The sequence below is a fragment of the Myotis brandtii genome, unplaced genomic scaffold, assembly GCF_000412655.1.
Source record: "Myotis brandtii unplaced genomic scaffold, ASM41265v1 scaffold2195, whole genome shotgun sequence".
Classification (NCBI taxonomy): Eukaryota; Metazoa; Chordata; class Mammalia; order Chiroptera; family Vespertilionidae; genus Myotis; species Myotis brandtii.
Window position 1 is genome coordinate 272,103 of NW_005358236.1, and position 17,432 is coordinate 289,534.

Sequence of the window (17,432 nt, forward strand, 5' to 3'; positions counted from 1 at the left end):
TCCGGGCGCCGCGTTACACTTCTGAGCGGCTTCGGGAAGCACAGGGCAGGGGAGTGTGTGCCCAGAGCGGGGGACAGGAGGCCGGCCCAGCTCCTGTGCCAGCCCAGGGACATACCTAGAAGCCTAGGTCAGGGTGATGATGGTGCGTTCTGGCGCTCACGTGTGGACAGACACACCGGCGGGTCTATGTGCTGTGGAGGCACCTGTCTTGTGAGTGGCTCCGGGCGTGGCTGCCCTTCGGACGTTCAGTTTCTGAAGATTTACCTCTAGGGGCCTACCTTCCCCGAGCTCCGGAGGGGAACGTGAGAAGTTTAACGGAGCCGGGACTGAGCAGAATAAGAGGGGAACCGCGGCTGGGCCGGAGAGGGTGGGACTGCGGGTGCCAGGGGGGGAAGGAAACCACCTATTTACCCCGTCGTCCAGCCCTAGGGCCTTTTGGCAAGACTGGCATGACCAAAGTGGCCCTGAAATGTCTAGAAAGCCCAGACAATGATGATCACTGAGTGAGTGGCACTGGACTGAGCCTGGGCGGTTTGTTGACTGACGGAGAGGGATGCTAGGGAGGAAACTCAGGATGGGGACCATCTGTTCCCCCGTCCCCAGCGGGACAAAGACCTCATCGGATGTCTGCAATGCCGACTGGATGGCCTCGCTGCCCCCTCACCTCCACAACGTCCCCCTTTCCAATCTGGCAATCCCAGGTACTCTTCTGTTCCTACTTGTTCCCACTGTGTTTGCTTCTGCCATTATAGTGCTATTAATGGGTTGGGTGGCTTTTCTATTGTGCTGAGAAAATAATTGTCAGTGACCTTAACTAAACCTCTGTTTATTTCCAAACCAAAAACTTAACACCGAGGCAACTGCTATAAAGAGATTTAAGTACATTGCATGGTTTGCAAAAGGGACTCGGGAGAATGGAAGCACCCTATTTTTGTTGTTTGGTTTGTCTTGTGGGGGTTTTAAAATTGTGTCTTTTTGTATTTTTGTTTGTTTGTTTGTTTTTACTTGATAGCCTTATCCTAAGACTATTACCTTCTTAATACTGGGGCCAGGATATGTGAAGGGGGCATATTTACTCGAATCACAGAAAAAGAGTAAGCAATAAAAAATCATTAACAATTTTAGATCTAGATCAAAATTAAAACTGAAAAGTATTTCCTTCTTAACTTCTCTGACCTTGCATATTAAGGGGGGGGGGTCACAAATTATCATTAAAGAATAGGTTCAAAACCAGGACTGAGAATAAGGACACATATTTTTGTTGTTGGAAAAGCCAGAAATAGAGAATGCAAGTGCTTGTCACAGGCAGTCATTAGGTGTGATGAGGTGGTGGTGTTTGAAGCTTTGTCTATATATACAGGTGTCTGCCTGACTGATCTTGAACTGCAGTCTTGAAAACCATTTCTTCTCCAGCTACTGTCTCTTTTCTGGGGGGGGGGGGGGGGGGTTATAACTTGACATCACTCTCATTAGATTTGTTAAATGGGCCCTTAAAATCATGGTTTCTAGGGAAGGACATTTGGACCACAGTGATCTTGGCCTCCTGTGCTGGACAAAATCCTAGATGCTGGTACTTGGAAAGCACTCCTAGAAGCAGAAGATGGACTACTGCCAATCCTTTCTCTCACCTGGAGACATAACAACTGACTTCACCCCTAGACTACCAGACAAACTCTGAGCATTCCTGGGAACAGTCTGCCTTTTGGGTGGCTAAAAGATGACCTCATGCAACCCCCAGATTTTTGCTTTCCATGCATGAGGAAGAGCAGTGCTGGCCTCAGATGCAGCCTTTTCTTAATCACCTCTAATATTGGAGGACTTCCAGGTTCATTGTCCTCATGGGCTCTTGCTGCTTTTGAGCAGGGAGAGGGCTGCTACATGTCTTTATAGTCATGATCACTTGTGTTTTATCTGCCTTTGACTACTGCTTCTTGGGAAATGCCAGATGGTTGTGCTTCAGAACAGGTCTTCTCCTTGTTTAATTGATGCCTGTGGAGTCATCACTGGAATGATGCACAGGCCTCTTTTAACATTAGTCATTTGCCATCAGGCATTCTGAAGGATTGTTTTGTCAAGTGGTATAGCAGATAGGTCGTGTGTGTTTGCAAACAGAATGGCATCTTAAGCAGGCCCTAAGTGGCTCTATCATTCAGGGCATGTCCAAAGTAGGTTGAGGCTTCCTCCTTCCCGTTGTACTTGGGACAGTTCAGACCACAGCAGCAGCTCTGCCTGTGGCTTGGCAGTGCACTCTGACTCCAGGACTCTGGGAAGGAGCTGGGCATTTGATCTGCAAGCTATAGATTATCTCACAGTAACTAGAGTTACCAGGGATTGCTAACAGCCGGGACCTGCTGTGGTGACTGGAAATTTAATGATTAGCCACGATATAGGACACAGGAATGTATTCACCCTGCTTAGTAAAGTCTGGTCCCTCTAAGCAAAAACAAAAACAAAAGGCCTTGACTCTTCAAAAGATGCTGAATTCACTACTGTGAATGCCCTTTTCCCAGCAGTGGAAGTATACTAGTATGTATGTATATATAAGCCCAAGACAGGAAAGTCACATATTAAGTGCGAGCCACCCCTTTCACACTTCTGCCCCATCAGTAGTTCCCTTTCCCCTACCTCATGCTAAATATTTCATGGCTAAATGCTAGCTGTTAAGTTCTGCCAAGCCTTGCTAGGAAACACAGAAGGCATTCAGGAAGTGGAGGCTACCATCTTCCTCCCCCTCCCTCTCTTCCTCTTCCCCCTCATCATCACCATCATTGTAGCTATTATTTCCTGAGCACTACCATGCAGTACCTACATTAGCTCAAATCCTTACACCTCCGAGATAGGTATTAATATCCTCATTTTGGAAATAAGGAAATTATTGTTCAGTGAGGTTAAGTAATTTTCTCAAATAGTAAATAGCAGAACTAATACTTAAACCTCTGTGTAGCTAGCTCCAAAACCCATGCACTGTTTTTGTGCCCTTAAGGGGACCTTGAGAAGTGCAGAGCAGCAGTGTATAAGGGGGTGGAGGGTAATTTCTAATTGAAAACCAGTTTTCACAGATCATCCTCTGCAGCAAATGAAAGAATTTTTCAAACTAAGTAGGTGTGTGTGTGTGTGTGTGTATGTTTTAATTTTCTACATTTTTAAAGATTTATTGGGGTGACATTGGTTAATAAAGTTATGTAGGTTTCAGGTGTACAATTCTATAATACATCATCTGTACCCTGTATTGTGTGTTTACAATGGCAAGCCAAGTTTCCTTCCATCATCACCATTTATCCCCCCTATGCCTTCTTCTACCTGCCTCCATCCCCCAAAACTAAGTGGTTTTTATCTGGTTATGAATCACTGTGAAGAGATAAATTGATACATATATATGTGTACATGTTATATATCCGAGTAATACAGGGGTGAACAAAAGTAAATTTACAGTTGTGAGTGTGTGAAACACAGAGTTTATTCTTGTACTATTTATTGTATTATATATATGTATTACAACTGTAAACCTACTTTTGCCCACCCCTGTATATACATATACATTTCCTTATTTACAACTGGAATAGTAGATTGAATTTTAGAATTGGAACCCAGTAAGTTTCAAACTTAGTACCTAGACCTATTGTATGTGTGCGTGCACATACACGAGTATGTGCTGACCTAGAACATCTGTAAGATAGTGTCTGATCTATCAGGATGGGGAGGGGGCATCAGTGACATGGGAATGGGCAGGAAAAGAGCAGGTGTTCTGGCAGTTATAACAGTCTGGGTCCAAGTTAACTATGTCAGATTTGACTGCATCTGCTGTGTTTTCCCAAGTCGTGATGGGAGAGAGCATATGTGAGTGTGCACCTCTCCACAAAGCCTTGATGTATTATTTTAATTCCACAACTGTCAAGAACACCTGTTAGTGACTGGTATTCAAACATATTCAAATATCTTGGAGAAGAACTTCAGAACAAATTTCATTGCCAACTGCACAGAGTGACTAGAGACGCTAAGGGTAAAGGACCTGGAAATTGCAGTAGTCAGATTTTTAAATTCCAGCTTTAAACTCTACACATATTTTTGCTGATGTTAGTGAAAGCATGATATTCTTTATGGACAAATGAACTGATAGGGACATTTTTTTCTATAATTCATATAGCTTTTCAGTGAATTCCTTTTCTTTTTATATTTTAGTGTTGATTGTTTGCCATTCTTTTCCCCTTCTTTTTATTGAAGGTAAATTATTAGAAAGAGCCCTGAACTTAAGGTTTTCAAAATTTGATATTGATGATTCTGTCTGTGGGATATCAAAGAAGTATCCAGATTTCTTGGGACTTTTCTATTTGTAATTAAGATGTCGGATTAGATGAAATATAGAGTCATTTTCACATTGAAAATTCTTTGATTAATTTGAAGGTTTGGTGGGGGTTTTTTTGGTTTGTTTTTTGTTCACACATAGAAAGAGATGGGAAGTATGATTGGGTCATTTTAGGTCACAGACCATTTCTTTTATGCCTCTTTAAAACAAGCATTTTTGGCATGTGCAGACAGGGAAACACAATTGCCAGGAGGAAGGGTCCTCTCACTTTGGCATCCTAAAAGGGACTGTCCATTAGTTATTCTGAATGAACAGGCTCTGAGCACTTTAAGAAGCCTCCAGAGCCCAGCTGGCGTGGCTCAGTGGTTGAGTGTCAACCTGTGAACCAGGAGATCACGGTTTGATTGCTGCTCAGGGCACATAACTGGGTTCAATTCCCACTCAGGCTCATCCTCAGTGGGGGGTATACAGAAGGTAGCCAATCAATGATTCTCTCTCATCATTGATGTTTCTATCTATCTGTCTCTCTCCTTTCCTCTCTGAAATCAATTAATTTTTTTTAAAGATGAATCCTCCAGGCTCAGGTCTGTGGGAGACTCAAAAATGAATTAGGCCTCAAAGGAGCTTATAATCTAATGGTAGACACCATACATAATTTTTAAAAAAAACAAATTGGGGTAAACAGAAATATAAATAAAGTTATAGAAGCACACAGAATGGAAAGATTAATTCTGAAGTGTAAGATTAGGAACTAATTTGTTTTAAAAAAAATGACATTTGACCTGGATTAGAAGAATGGCCAAAATTTTAAGGGATGTGGCTAAGGGTCAGGATTGGGAAGGGGACTTTCCAGGTGAAATAAGATAATTAAGCAAAGGGATGGTTGTATATTTGGGAAATGGCTGGAGGACTTCCCCTCCTGCCCCTCAGTAATGCTTTGTTAATATTTTTATCATAGCACTTCTTAACTAATTAATATTTTTAGGTATCTGTCTTCCAGATCATCTATGAACAACTTACACACAGAGAATATGATTTATTTATCTCTATAACCTGAATCTTAGTACAGGGTAGCAGCTTGGTCATTGCTGACCAGAAAATAAGTGTTGGGAAAGAAGCTTTTAGCCACCATAATTTTCAATTGTAACCAAATATAAACTGGATATATTGGTTAGGTTCACCTTGTGTAAATAGCCATGTGAAGCAATCGGAACATTTTCCCATAAATTTATTGTTATTTTGCATAGTATTTCTGTATTTCATGATAAGGCTTATCACGGAGCCCTATTATAGAAATGAGATTTCTGAGGCAGAGTGAAATGGTTGGAGGAGTCAGAAGCAGAACTCTGATATAACTTCTACCCTAGGAACAATCCCCCCACCCCCCCCTCACATGCTTTCTGCCTTCCTTCACCCCTTGTCAAATGTGAGCTTATCATGTTTCCTTTCTGGCTGCAGCCTCAGACTGCTCTCATTTCTTGTCCCGGTCTTCACCTCCCTTCCACTGACCTGTGTCAACCCTTGCTCAGGTGCTCCTCCCTGCTCTCCAATTCCCAGATGCTTCTCTGTTCTCATCTTGCTGATGAGCATACCCTTCTGAAATCCTATCTTTTTCCTATGGAGTTCTGCCTTTGGCCACTGCTGTTTTCCTGTGGTCCCACATTCACTTCCCACATGTGTGACATGGTGACAAAGATCACTATAGGGAGCAGGATGAAGGGGCCATTACTTCAATCCTTCTGGAAGCTGGACTAGGTCTGGTGCATCTAAAAGAGATTTGTGCACTCAAAAGGGAGTAAAATACATTATAGAACAAGACATTTAGGTGGCTTCACTTTGAGGATAACATAAGCCATGAGTTGGCCCTAAAACAAACCCATCCTCCTCCTGGAATTGAGGCTTTGGAAACCCAAGGACCCAACTGAAGCTACCAAGGCTGACCCAATCAAGAAAAACTAATCATGGGACCAAAATGATTTCTTTAGTGGGGATAGGCTTTTGTTGTTGTTGTTGTTTTTCTTTGTTTTTCCTTCTGGGTGAAATCATGGGACCAAAATGCTTTCTTTGGTGGGAATAGGCTTTTGTTGTTGTTGTTTTTCTTTGTTTTTCCTTCTGGGTGGTCATGGTAAGAAATAAAAAGAGACTATGACTTTGTTGTTACCATTAGTAGATTTCCCTCCTAAGAAGGCTCATCACTTCCCTAGATTTCCCCATCTGCAACCCCAATCACATAAAAGCCACCAGGAATTTAGGAATCACACATGTCTGTTAAGAAGCAGAATCCTAGGTTGGTTAAAAGTATTAATGCTGGAGTCCCAGTCTCTGGATCTGTACACCAACTCTGCCCTTCACAACTCTGTGACCTTGGGCAAGTTACGTAACCTCTCTGTGCCATGTCCTCCTGTAAAATAGAGATAACAATGGCACTACGTCATTCGGTCAGTGTGAGAATTAAATGAATTAATTCACATTAATTAGAACAGTTTCTGCTACATAATGAGCACTATATAATAATTGTCATTTTTGCATTAATTATGACATTCATTTATTGAAAGCCTGCACCTATAATGATCAACAAAAAAGAGGTATAAGGTGCAGTCTATACCCTCTGGTAATTTACAATCCAGTTAAGGAGCTGACCTTCCAATTAAGCTTGTGGCTCAGTGTTCTCTGTCTGATCAGATCAAGCTAGCTTGAATATCATCCCCTCAAGGAGATTTAGAGTTAAGGGAAGGATACATGGAGGGTTGCCCAGGGTGTGAATACCAAGGGAGTCTTAAATGCAATATGAGGGCAGCTGATCAAGAGAGCCAGAAAAATCTTCGTCAACTACTTACTCTATGCTCTCATTCCAAGTTCAGCTGTCAAACTCTGTCATCTCCAGCCATCCAAAGCCTTTGGAAAAATTCAACTCTCTATGACCTCTTTTCCTCATTTCTTCATTATTTGCCCTCCTAACCCAGTCATTTTGTTCCCATCTCAAGAGTAGTGACATTACAAATGCTTTCCTTTGAACATATCTTTTTTTTTATAAACTATGTTTTGATTGATTTTGAGAAAGAAAGGAAGATGGATAGATGGTTAGAAACATTAATGGGAAACATCATCGATCGGTTGCCTTTTGCACCCCACCCCAAACCCCCCACTGGGATGGAGTCTGCAACCTGGGCATGTGCCCTGAATAGGAATCAAACCAGTGACTTCTTGGTTCTTGGGTCAATGCTCAACTGCTGAGCCACATCAACTAGACTGAACACATCTTTATACAGATTTTATACCTCCTTCTTCAGCCATTAGAATAGCTTATGATCTCTCCCAACATATAGATTACAATCCCCATACACAAATACACACATACTACTCAACACACACGCATGCACACACACTGAGCCATGACCTTAGTCTCACCTTCAAGAGAACCCCGATTCTAATGCCTGTTATAGTTTAGCCTTTAGAAAGATCCTGCAAAACACGCCCACCCACATTTCAGATCCTAGGAGCCTGCTGCTTTCACTTGCACGCTGCTGGTTCAGACAGGCTTTTGAGGTTTTGGTTTCTAGCACATAATCTGTCCTGACCTCCACTGCATGGGACAGGTTGGCTCCACATCCCTCCTCAGCCTCTAAGAGCTTCTTAGAACAGGCACACTGGAGGCAATGTTAGTGAAATAAATGCTTTTAGCATCCTGCAATTGCTTTTGGGAAAAGCACAAATGCCAATTAACCCTAATTAGAGTTTCAAGCCAGGCTGCAGAGGAGGGATTATTTATAAACATCGTAATAGGTGGGTGTGTTTGTGTGAAAAGAATTTGAACACATGTCAAGAATCCAATATAGGCAGAGAATTATGACTAAATCTGGTTGAATATCTACAACCGTGGTTGAGCAGGATCCCTTTCACTTTCTCAAGTCCATAGGAATTTGGATTATATTGCTAAACACCCATGAGGATCAACCAGTACCCAGGAGGATTCAAGTAGATCTCTAGTTGCTCCAAGATAAAATAGGTTTGGTCACAAAAGCCTGCATTGCTCTACTGGAGATGTCTAGTTGTGTTATCTAAGAAGCATTGGCAGTCTTAGATTGTCTACTAAGCTGATATTTTCTAAGAGAATCACAGGGTTGTCTTTTTTAAAGATTTTTTAATGATTCTTAGAGAGAGAGGAAGGGAAAGGGAGACAGAAACATCTATGTGAGAACTGAACATCGATCAGCTGCCTCCTGCATGCCCCCTACCAGGAATCGACCCCACAACCCAGGCATGTGCCCTGACTGGGACTCGAACCAGCAACATTTCATGTTCCTTTCGGTGCATGGAACAACACCCAACCAACTGAGCCACATCAGCCAGGGAAAGTTATTTTTTTAAATTTCCAATTATTCTAGAACTAATGTGTGTAAGGTGTCATATCTTCTCAGATAATATTTTATAGGCAGTATAATCGACCCCATAACCCAGGCATGTGCCCTGACTGGGACTCGAACCAGCAACATTTCATGTTCCTTTCGGTGCATGGAACAACACCCAACCAACTGAGCCACATCAGCCAGGGAAAGTTATTTTTTTAAATTTCCAATTATTCTAGAACTAATGTGTGTAAGGTGTCATATCTTCTCAGATAATATTTTATAGGCAGTATTTGTACTCTGTAATGCAATGTCTTGCCGTGCAGCCACAGTCTGTGGTAATGGTAGAACTGAAAATTTTCTAGACTCTGTCAGACTGAGATGAATATTTTATGAACATGTATGATTTGAAGGTTTATATGCTGAAAGCAATATTTTTAAAATACAATTTAAAGCAGATAAAGGTGAAGACAACGTCCCGCCCTCCTCCCTGGGTTTGAGTTTAGGTTATTGTCCTGTCCTGGCAGGAGGTGCCTATATGGATCTTCATAAAAATTGTATGAGCACCTTGTGTCAACTTGGCTAAAAAAATATTGTTGCTTGCTTATTCCTTATGTTTCTTTTGGTTCTCATTGTCTATATTTTTAAATGTATTCATTTAAAGGACAATCATTTATTCAAAGGATATTTGTTGAGTACCCTTTTGTGCCAGGTACTGAGTTAGATGAGTTGAATATGCAGATGAATAAGATTCTTCTCTCTTTTCTTCAGGAAGTTAGGATTTCATAATAGAAGAAAGCCAACATTCAAACACTATGGGGAAGAGTGCAGAGGGACTATAACACTCAGAAAACCAGTATCCAATTTCGTTACTGGTAGGAGGAGGAAAGGTTGGTAGATTAGGCTTCTGAGAGGAGATGGCCCTTGGGTTGAGTCATAAAGAGCAAGTAGGAAATATTCAGGTGTTACAGGAAGAAATATGGGTGTCACAATGCAGAGGTGCCAAGGAGCCAGAGATTAGAGTGACCTTGAGGAAGCCCAGGCATAGATTTCATTTAAAGAAAGGAATGGAGATGAGGTTGGGAAAGTAGGCTAATGAGCCTTGTGTATCATGCCACGATTAAATGTTAAATGTTACCCTGAGGCAAAAAGCAACCATTAAAAAACTTGCTCAGGAATGGATAAAAAGTCCTAAAATAACTGCATAAGGGTGAAGAGAAACAAAATGACTCCTCAGCTTTGAGGGGTGCTGAGGGGTAATATGAGAAATTCATTATTTCATTCTACTTAATGCCTGTATGTTGATATCTTTTGTATGCCAGGCCCTCTCCTAGAAACTGGTGATTCAGTGATGATAATTACAGACATGGTTCCTACCTCCAAAGAGCTTATAATCTAGTTGAAGAAATGGGCAGTAAAGCAGGCAGTTATAACACAATATGCTATCTGGGACTGGAGAGGTAGAAATTACTGCTGGAGGAAGCATATAGCAGGGGCATTTTCATATATATATATATACACACACACATATGGCTAAGCGACCAGCCGACTGACCGACCGGCTGGTAGGTATGATGCACACTGACCATGAGGGGGCAGACACTCAATGCAGGAGCTGCCGAGCTGCGGTCACTTGGCAGTGGCCATTCTTGGGTGATGCACCCTGGAACTAGAGAGGAAGGAGCCCGATTCTTCGCGGGGCCACACGATTCCACCTTTGGCCGTGGGTTATGTTGTTTCTGGGGCACTGTCAGCCCCGAATCTGGTTTATTCCACACTTGCATTTGCATTCCACACCCTGTATGACAGCAACTTTGCAGAGTGTCCTCTCACACTCCAGGACCCCTCAGGGGATGTCAGAGAGCTGGTTTCAGCCTGATCCCCGCAGGCCAGGACCCTGGCTGGCTTCGCCCAGGCCAGGCCAAGAGACCCCACCTGCTGGAGGGACCCCACTCACTCCACAGATGACCTTCGAGCCACCGCCCCAGGTGCGGCCAGCCAGGGAGGGACCACTGGAGGTTGGATTTAGGGCATGGCTGGCCTGTCTCACCCAGTCCAGGTCTCGCCCAGTACAGCCCCACCGGCCACCTTCTAATTAATTTCCTTTCAATGTGCACAAATCGGTGCACCAGGCCACTAGTATGTATATATCTATATATCTATATATCTATATATCTATATATCTATATATCTATATATCTATATATCTATATATCTATATATCTATATATCTATATATCTATATATCTATATATCTATATATCTATATATCTATATATCTATATATCTATATATCTATATATCTATATATCTATATATCTATATATCTATATATCTATATATCTATATATCTATATATCTATATATCTATATATCTATATATCTATATATCTATATATCTATATATCTATATATCTATATATCTATATATCTATATATCTATATATCTATATATCTATATATCTATATATCTATATATCTATATATCTATATATCTATATATCTATATATCTATATATCTATATATCTATATATCTATATATCTATATATCTATATATCTATATATCTATATATCTATATATCTATATATCTATATATCTATATATCTATATATCTATATATCTATATATCTATATATCTATATATCTATATATCTATATATCTATATATCTATATATCTATATATCTATATATCTATATATCTATATATCTATATATCTATATATCTATATATCTATATATCTATATATCTATATATCTATATATCTATATATCTATATATCTATATATCTATATATCTATATATCTATATATCTATATATCTATATATCTATATATCTATATATCTATATATCTATATATCTATATATCTATATATCTATATATCTATATATCTATATATCTATATATCTATATATCTATATATCTATATATCTATATATCTATATATCTATATATCTATATATCTATATATCTATATATCTATATATCTATATATCTATATATCTATATATCTATATATCTATATATCTATATATCTATATCTATATATCCTATATAATAAAGAGCTAATATGCAAATGGTCATCATGCCCTCATGCCGTAACGCTGTAATGGCTCAGACACTCAACACTGGGGACAGAAGAATGGGGACCAGCCAGACACAAATGAGCTCGTGAGAGAGGAATGGGGACCAGCCAGACACAAATGAGCTCGTGAGAGAGGAATGGGGACCAGCCAGACACAAATGAGCTCGTGAGAGAGGAATGGGGACCAGCCAGACACAAATGAGCTCGTGAGAGAGGAATGGGGACCAGCCACGAAGCCACCTGCCCATGGTCCCCTGTGGCTGTGGCCGGCCTGGGCGAAGCCAGCCGGGGTCCTGGGTGCTTGCAACCAGCCAAAGGGAGAGAAGCCCGGCTCCTGGGTGCCTGTGACTGGCTGGAGGAGGGAATCCTTGGTCCCAGGTGTGGGGTGAGGCAGAGGTGGTTAGGTACGATAAGGCCAGCAGGGGAGCAGTTAGAGGTGATCAGGCAGGCAGGCAGAGGTGGTTAAGGATGATCAGGCAGGCAGAGGGGTTGGGGCGATCAGGCAGGCAAGCAGGCGAGCAGTTAGGAACCAACGGTCCCAGATTTCAAGAGGCAGTCAGACATCCCCCGAGGGGTCCTGGATTGGAAAGGGTGCAGGCTGGGCTGAGGGACAACCCCCCTCCCATGCATGAATTTTTTTATTAGTGTAGATATATATATATTTCAGAGAGGAAGGGAGAGGGAGAGAGAGATAGAAACATCAATGATGAGAGAGAATCGTTGATCGGCCATCTCCTGAACACCCCCCACAACCTAGGTATGTGCCCTGACTGGAAATCGAATCATGACCTCCTGGTTTATAGGTCGATGCTCAACCATTGAGCCACTCTGGCCGGGCAGCAGGGGCATCTTAACAAGAAGGGATGGGAGCCCAGGGAGGCCTCCTGGAGGAAGTGATGAATAAACTACAATCTAAAGGATACATAGGAATTAGCCCCAGGATAAGAGGAACAAGAGTGAGCTTGTTCTAGGTGAAGACCTTCAAGAGAGAACATGGCCCATGCAAGAAACAGAAATGGTTCATTGTAGCTTACCATAGGTTGCAAGGAAAAGAGTGTCAGGACACTGAGATGTCTAATAAGCCATGTTAAAGTGATTTAGCTTTACCTTAATAGGCCTGGGAAGAGTGTTAAGCACAAGATCAGCTTTGTGTTTTGGAAAGATCACTTGGGCTGCAGTCCCCAAAACGTACTGAATCCAGAAGTACTGTAACCAGGGAAACCATTTAGGTTGCTGATGAGGTCATCCAAGTGGGGGGTGATACTGACCTGAGAAGGAGGGTGACAGTGTGCATGAAGGAAAACGGACAGACACAGGAGATATATAGGAAGAAGTATCAATAGGACTTGGCGATTAATTGGAGGGTAAAAGAGAAGGCAAAGCTGTCTGGGGTAACTGGGAGGAGGGTGATGGCATTCCCAGAAATAGGGATAGAGGAGAAGGAGCAGATATAGGAGTAGTGGAGGGAGGGAAATAGACTTGGTTCAGGGCAGATACGCAGAGTTTGAGGTACCCTTGGAACATTTCAGAATTGGGAGAAGGATGTAGCTAGCATCCAGTGGAAATGATTTTAGAGCTCAATCTTACATTTCACCATTTGCCCACCCCTCCACCCTCAATCACAGCTACTCTTATATCCAATATAAAATATTTCAACTTGAAATTAGTTTATTTTTATATATATATTTTTAAGATTTTAACTAAAAGTTCACTGCTTTCAGGAAATCTGTCTTAAACTTTTAGTCCCAGATAAGCGACCCTCCCAAGGCGGGGTGGGGGGTGGTAGCGGTGTCAGCTCGTTCTGCATGAATTCTATCATTTCTTGTTTAACTGTTTCCCCAAGATATTGGCAGCTTGGGGTGAGGTGAGGTTAGCTGTGTGCTCTACACCACAACCCAGATGAGAAGTAGAGACTTTCAGTTACTTTACCACTTCATCAAACAGCATTATTTCATGAACTGACATCCAGGGTTTCACCAAGAAGCTGAATAAAAGCAGGAGAATTCTGTAGTAAAAGATTTAATTTAACTTTTTCTCCTATCTGTCCTAAATATTTTCTTGTTTTCCCCTAAACCCTCACATTACCTTTTCTCTTGCAATCAAAGCTGAAAGGTTGTTAAAGGAAGTAAGATTATCTCAGAACTGAGAAGGCTCCTCAGGGGATGACCAAGTGCCCTTTGTGTGGCATTACTTTACCAAAGATGATGCCATCTGTTCAGGGACAGAGCAGGGGGGCTAATTAGCAAAGTAGAGGAAGAATTTCTTATTAATGAGTCACCTGTACAGTACCTTATTTGGTGGTGAGGATTGGGGTCTCTTGGACATTTGAAGAAAAGAAAATTTTTCAAAGGAAAATAGATACCCATCCATATGTGGAGGGCTTTAAAATGCCTCCCACACATGGAATTGAAAATGCTTTAACTCACATAAATCATAGGAGGTTGGGCGAGATTTGGAGATTATCTTGGGCAATGGAATTCCCGAGGTGCCTTGTAGAGTCTTAGAGGGTGCCCCTAAGGACACATCAAGGTCAGGAGTGGGGACTGTCCCAACAGGCCTTTCACCAGAGAAATTCTACTTGTGTTTGTTTTCCTATAGATACTTTATTTGACAATGCTTCAGGTCTGAAAGTGCCCTGAAAACCTCTGATTTATTCCAATCCTCTACTTCCTCCAGCCACTTGCGGGTAGACCAGGACCTGCTCTCTGGATTCCCAAGCTGATATCTATCTTCAGACAGCGGGATGCCTCTTGGCTTTCAGCACATAAAAAATAAGTCGCTTTACATCCTCTGCTTCCAAGTGTTCTGCCTTATGCAGTTGCTTTGTTGCATTGCGAATGATTATGAATTCAGTAGGCACCTGATTAAAAATTAAATTGGCCACATGGCCATTTGGTGGTTATTAACACTCTCCCACATGCCCCATGGAAAATAATCAAGTCTGATAGTGAAGTTTATCCCTTTGGGTTGGCAAGGCTTAAAGATATTATTTGATTTAGGAAACTGCTAAATTGTCCCCTGATCATGAACCTTGGACTCCGTTTAGCTAATATTTTATATGTCCTAAAGATGCCAGCCTATCTGCATTTGTCAATATGGAGTCAAGTTCTCTACAAATGCTGCATTTCCCCCAAGGGCCTGTTCAGGTGTGTGAGATGGGAGGCCCCCAGGAGATGTTATTAGAAGGTAATTTACACAGGCATAAGTTGCAAGAAATCTACTCTCTGGGACTTTTCCTTTTAAATTGTTGAGTGTTATATTTTATTATAGCTACTCCTTTAGCCATCCTTTCTGGTTTATTTTTGTCCTCTGTGTCTTCTGACACATTCTTCTTCATTGGCCCAGATAACTCAAGCTAGAAGGTCGAATGGAGATAAATGGAGTTGGGGGTGTATAGGTGCTGGTGGTGAACAGGTGCAGTGAAAATTCTGCCTGTGTAAAGAGATGGATGAACCAAAGTGAATTTTGGGAAAAGATCAGGACACCTAGGCTAGCTTATCTTAGGCAACTCTAAATGGCTGTGCATTCAAGTAATCATACTTGCATTTATTCTATATACATGTATTCAGTACCTGCCATATGCCAGAAACTTACAAACTAAAGATAGAGATATGAGTATGAATTAGACATGATCCTATCCTCAATACTCAGTCAGGTGCCAGTGATAGGGAGATAATTACTGCACATCATCCCAAGTCCATCAAGTGTATACAAAATGCTATGGAAGCACAGGGCAAAGATCAGTTAAATCTGCTTGGCGGAATCATGTGAACTCACAGGGAATGACAGGGTCGCATCCCAGTAATTAAAATGGAGAGGCAAGGGACCATGAGATTGTTCCCAAGGACTGTAAAAGATTTCTGTAAACAAATCTTTTGCTATATTCAATAACCATAAGGCCCACTTCTCATACATAACAGTGTAAATGACTATATTCTTAGCTCAGGCCACAGAAATATTTTAACATGCAAAATTATAATCTGTTCATATCAAATTTATTTCAGTGTTCATAAATTACAATCAGGTATTTCATCTCTTTAGGTTTAAAGAGATGAAATACCTGATTGTAATAATATGCTAATTATTATTAAAAACATTTTGTTTTTCTACAAAATCTACCGTAAACGTTTTCAGTATTTAAGAACATGTGCTCATTTTCATGTCTGTTCCTGATATTTTTATCTTATATCTATCTTTAATGTTTATTCAAATGAAAGGCAGTATAGAGAAGTATATAGAAGTGGTTTTGTTTTAGCATAACTAAGTTCAAATCCTAGTTACTAATTATGTACCTTGAATAAAAGTTGAACATTTCTGTTCCTTAGGTTTCTCATCTGTAGAATGGATATAATTATAGTATCTCTGTCACAAGTGTAAGGTTAGAGGAAGCACAGTCCACAAGACAGACCTCAGTCTGACATCAGTTGCCAGTTTGGGGGTCTTCAAGATCACCTTTAGGTTAGATAATCTGCTAGAAAAACTGACAGAATTCACTGAAAGCTGGTACTTAAAAAATGTATTTATTGATTTTCAGAGAGAGAGGAAGAGAGCAGGAGAGAGAGAGAGAGAGAGAGAAACATCGATTGGCTACCTCCCTACACATCCCCACTGGAGATGGAGCCCCAAACCCAGGCATGTGCTCTGACCGGGAATTGAACTGGTGAATTCTTGGTGCATGGGACAACACTCAACCAATTGAGCCACACCAGCCAGGTGAAAACTGGTACTTTTATTACAGAGAAAGGTACAGATTAAAATTAGCCAAGTGGAAAGATATGTAGGGCAGAGTCCAGTCAAGTTCCAGATGTGACACTTCCAGTTGTCCCATCCTCTGGACTCGTGGACAGAGTTCTTTTCCTGATATTGATGTTGCAATATGCACAAAAGTACTGCTAACCAGGGCTGCTCACCAAGCCTTGGTGTCCGGAGTCTTTATTGAGACTCCACGTGGCCAACCTCAGTATCCAGCCTCTCCAGAGGGTAAGCCTGTATCCATGTGACTTAAAGCCACCATCATAAATTACATTCTTAGACTTTTTTTAATGTGGTCCCAAAGCCCCCCTTACAAAGATTCTCTTATTAGGCAGGATATTCCAGTCCTTAAGGGATTACCTCCCTCCCAGAGCCAAGGACAAAGACCAGAACTCTCTGTGGGTAAGGTTCAATTCTTCTCTACACAACAAAGTTGTTTAAAAATCTTTATACAGGCAGTCCTCGGGTTACGTCGTACTTGACTTATGTTGTTTCGTGGCTACGTCGCCATCTCCCATTTACAGTATTATAAAAAAAAAAGTTCCATCATTTTGATGAATGTACATATGTGCTTTAAGTTTTTTATTATTTATTTACCAAAAGTAAAGGTCAGGAATTGTTATCTTTCTTTTAAATTTTTTTTACTGTTTCACTTCATTACTGCTGCATATGTGCTCCATGTGAGTGATGTAGGTGCTTATGTAGGTGGGTTCTGAATTACGATGAAAATCGAGTTACATTGCGCCATAGAAATGGATCTCTGATGTAACCCGAGGTCTGCCTGTATACTAGTGGCCCAGTGCACGGATTTGTGCACATTGAAAGGAAATTAATTAGAAGAAAGATTCATGCAGTAATTATGTCACTGCAAAAAATTACATGTCAAAATAATATATATACTATAGTATTATAAAATTAAAACATGTGTGCAATTGGCACCAGC

General features: G+C 41.0%; 1 protein-coding gene across 1 annotated transcript in view; it reads left to right on the top strand.

The window, feature by feature from the left end:
• Positions 1 to 6: 6 nt before the first annotated feature.
• The window catches only part of PLCXD2 (phosphatidylinositol-specific phospholipase C, X domain containing 2), a 47,663-nt gene continuing 30,237 nt past the window's right edge, over positions 7 to 17,432 (top strand). Inside the window, exon 1 of the mRNA XM_005866009.1 lies at positions 7 to 701. Within this exon, the coding sequence (XP_005866071.1) occupies positions 554 to 701 (148 nt within the window). The 5' untranslated portion in view covers positions 7 to 553. The remainder of the gene's footprint in view (positions 702 to 17,432) is intronic.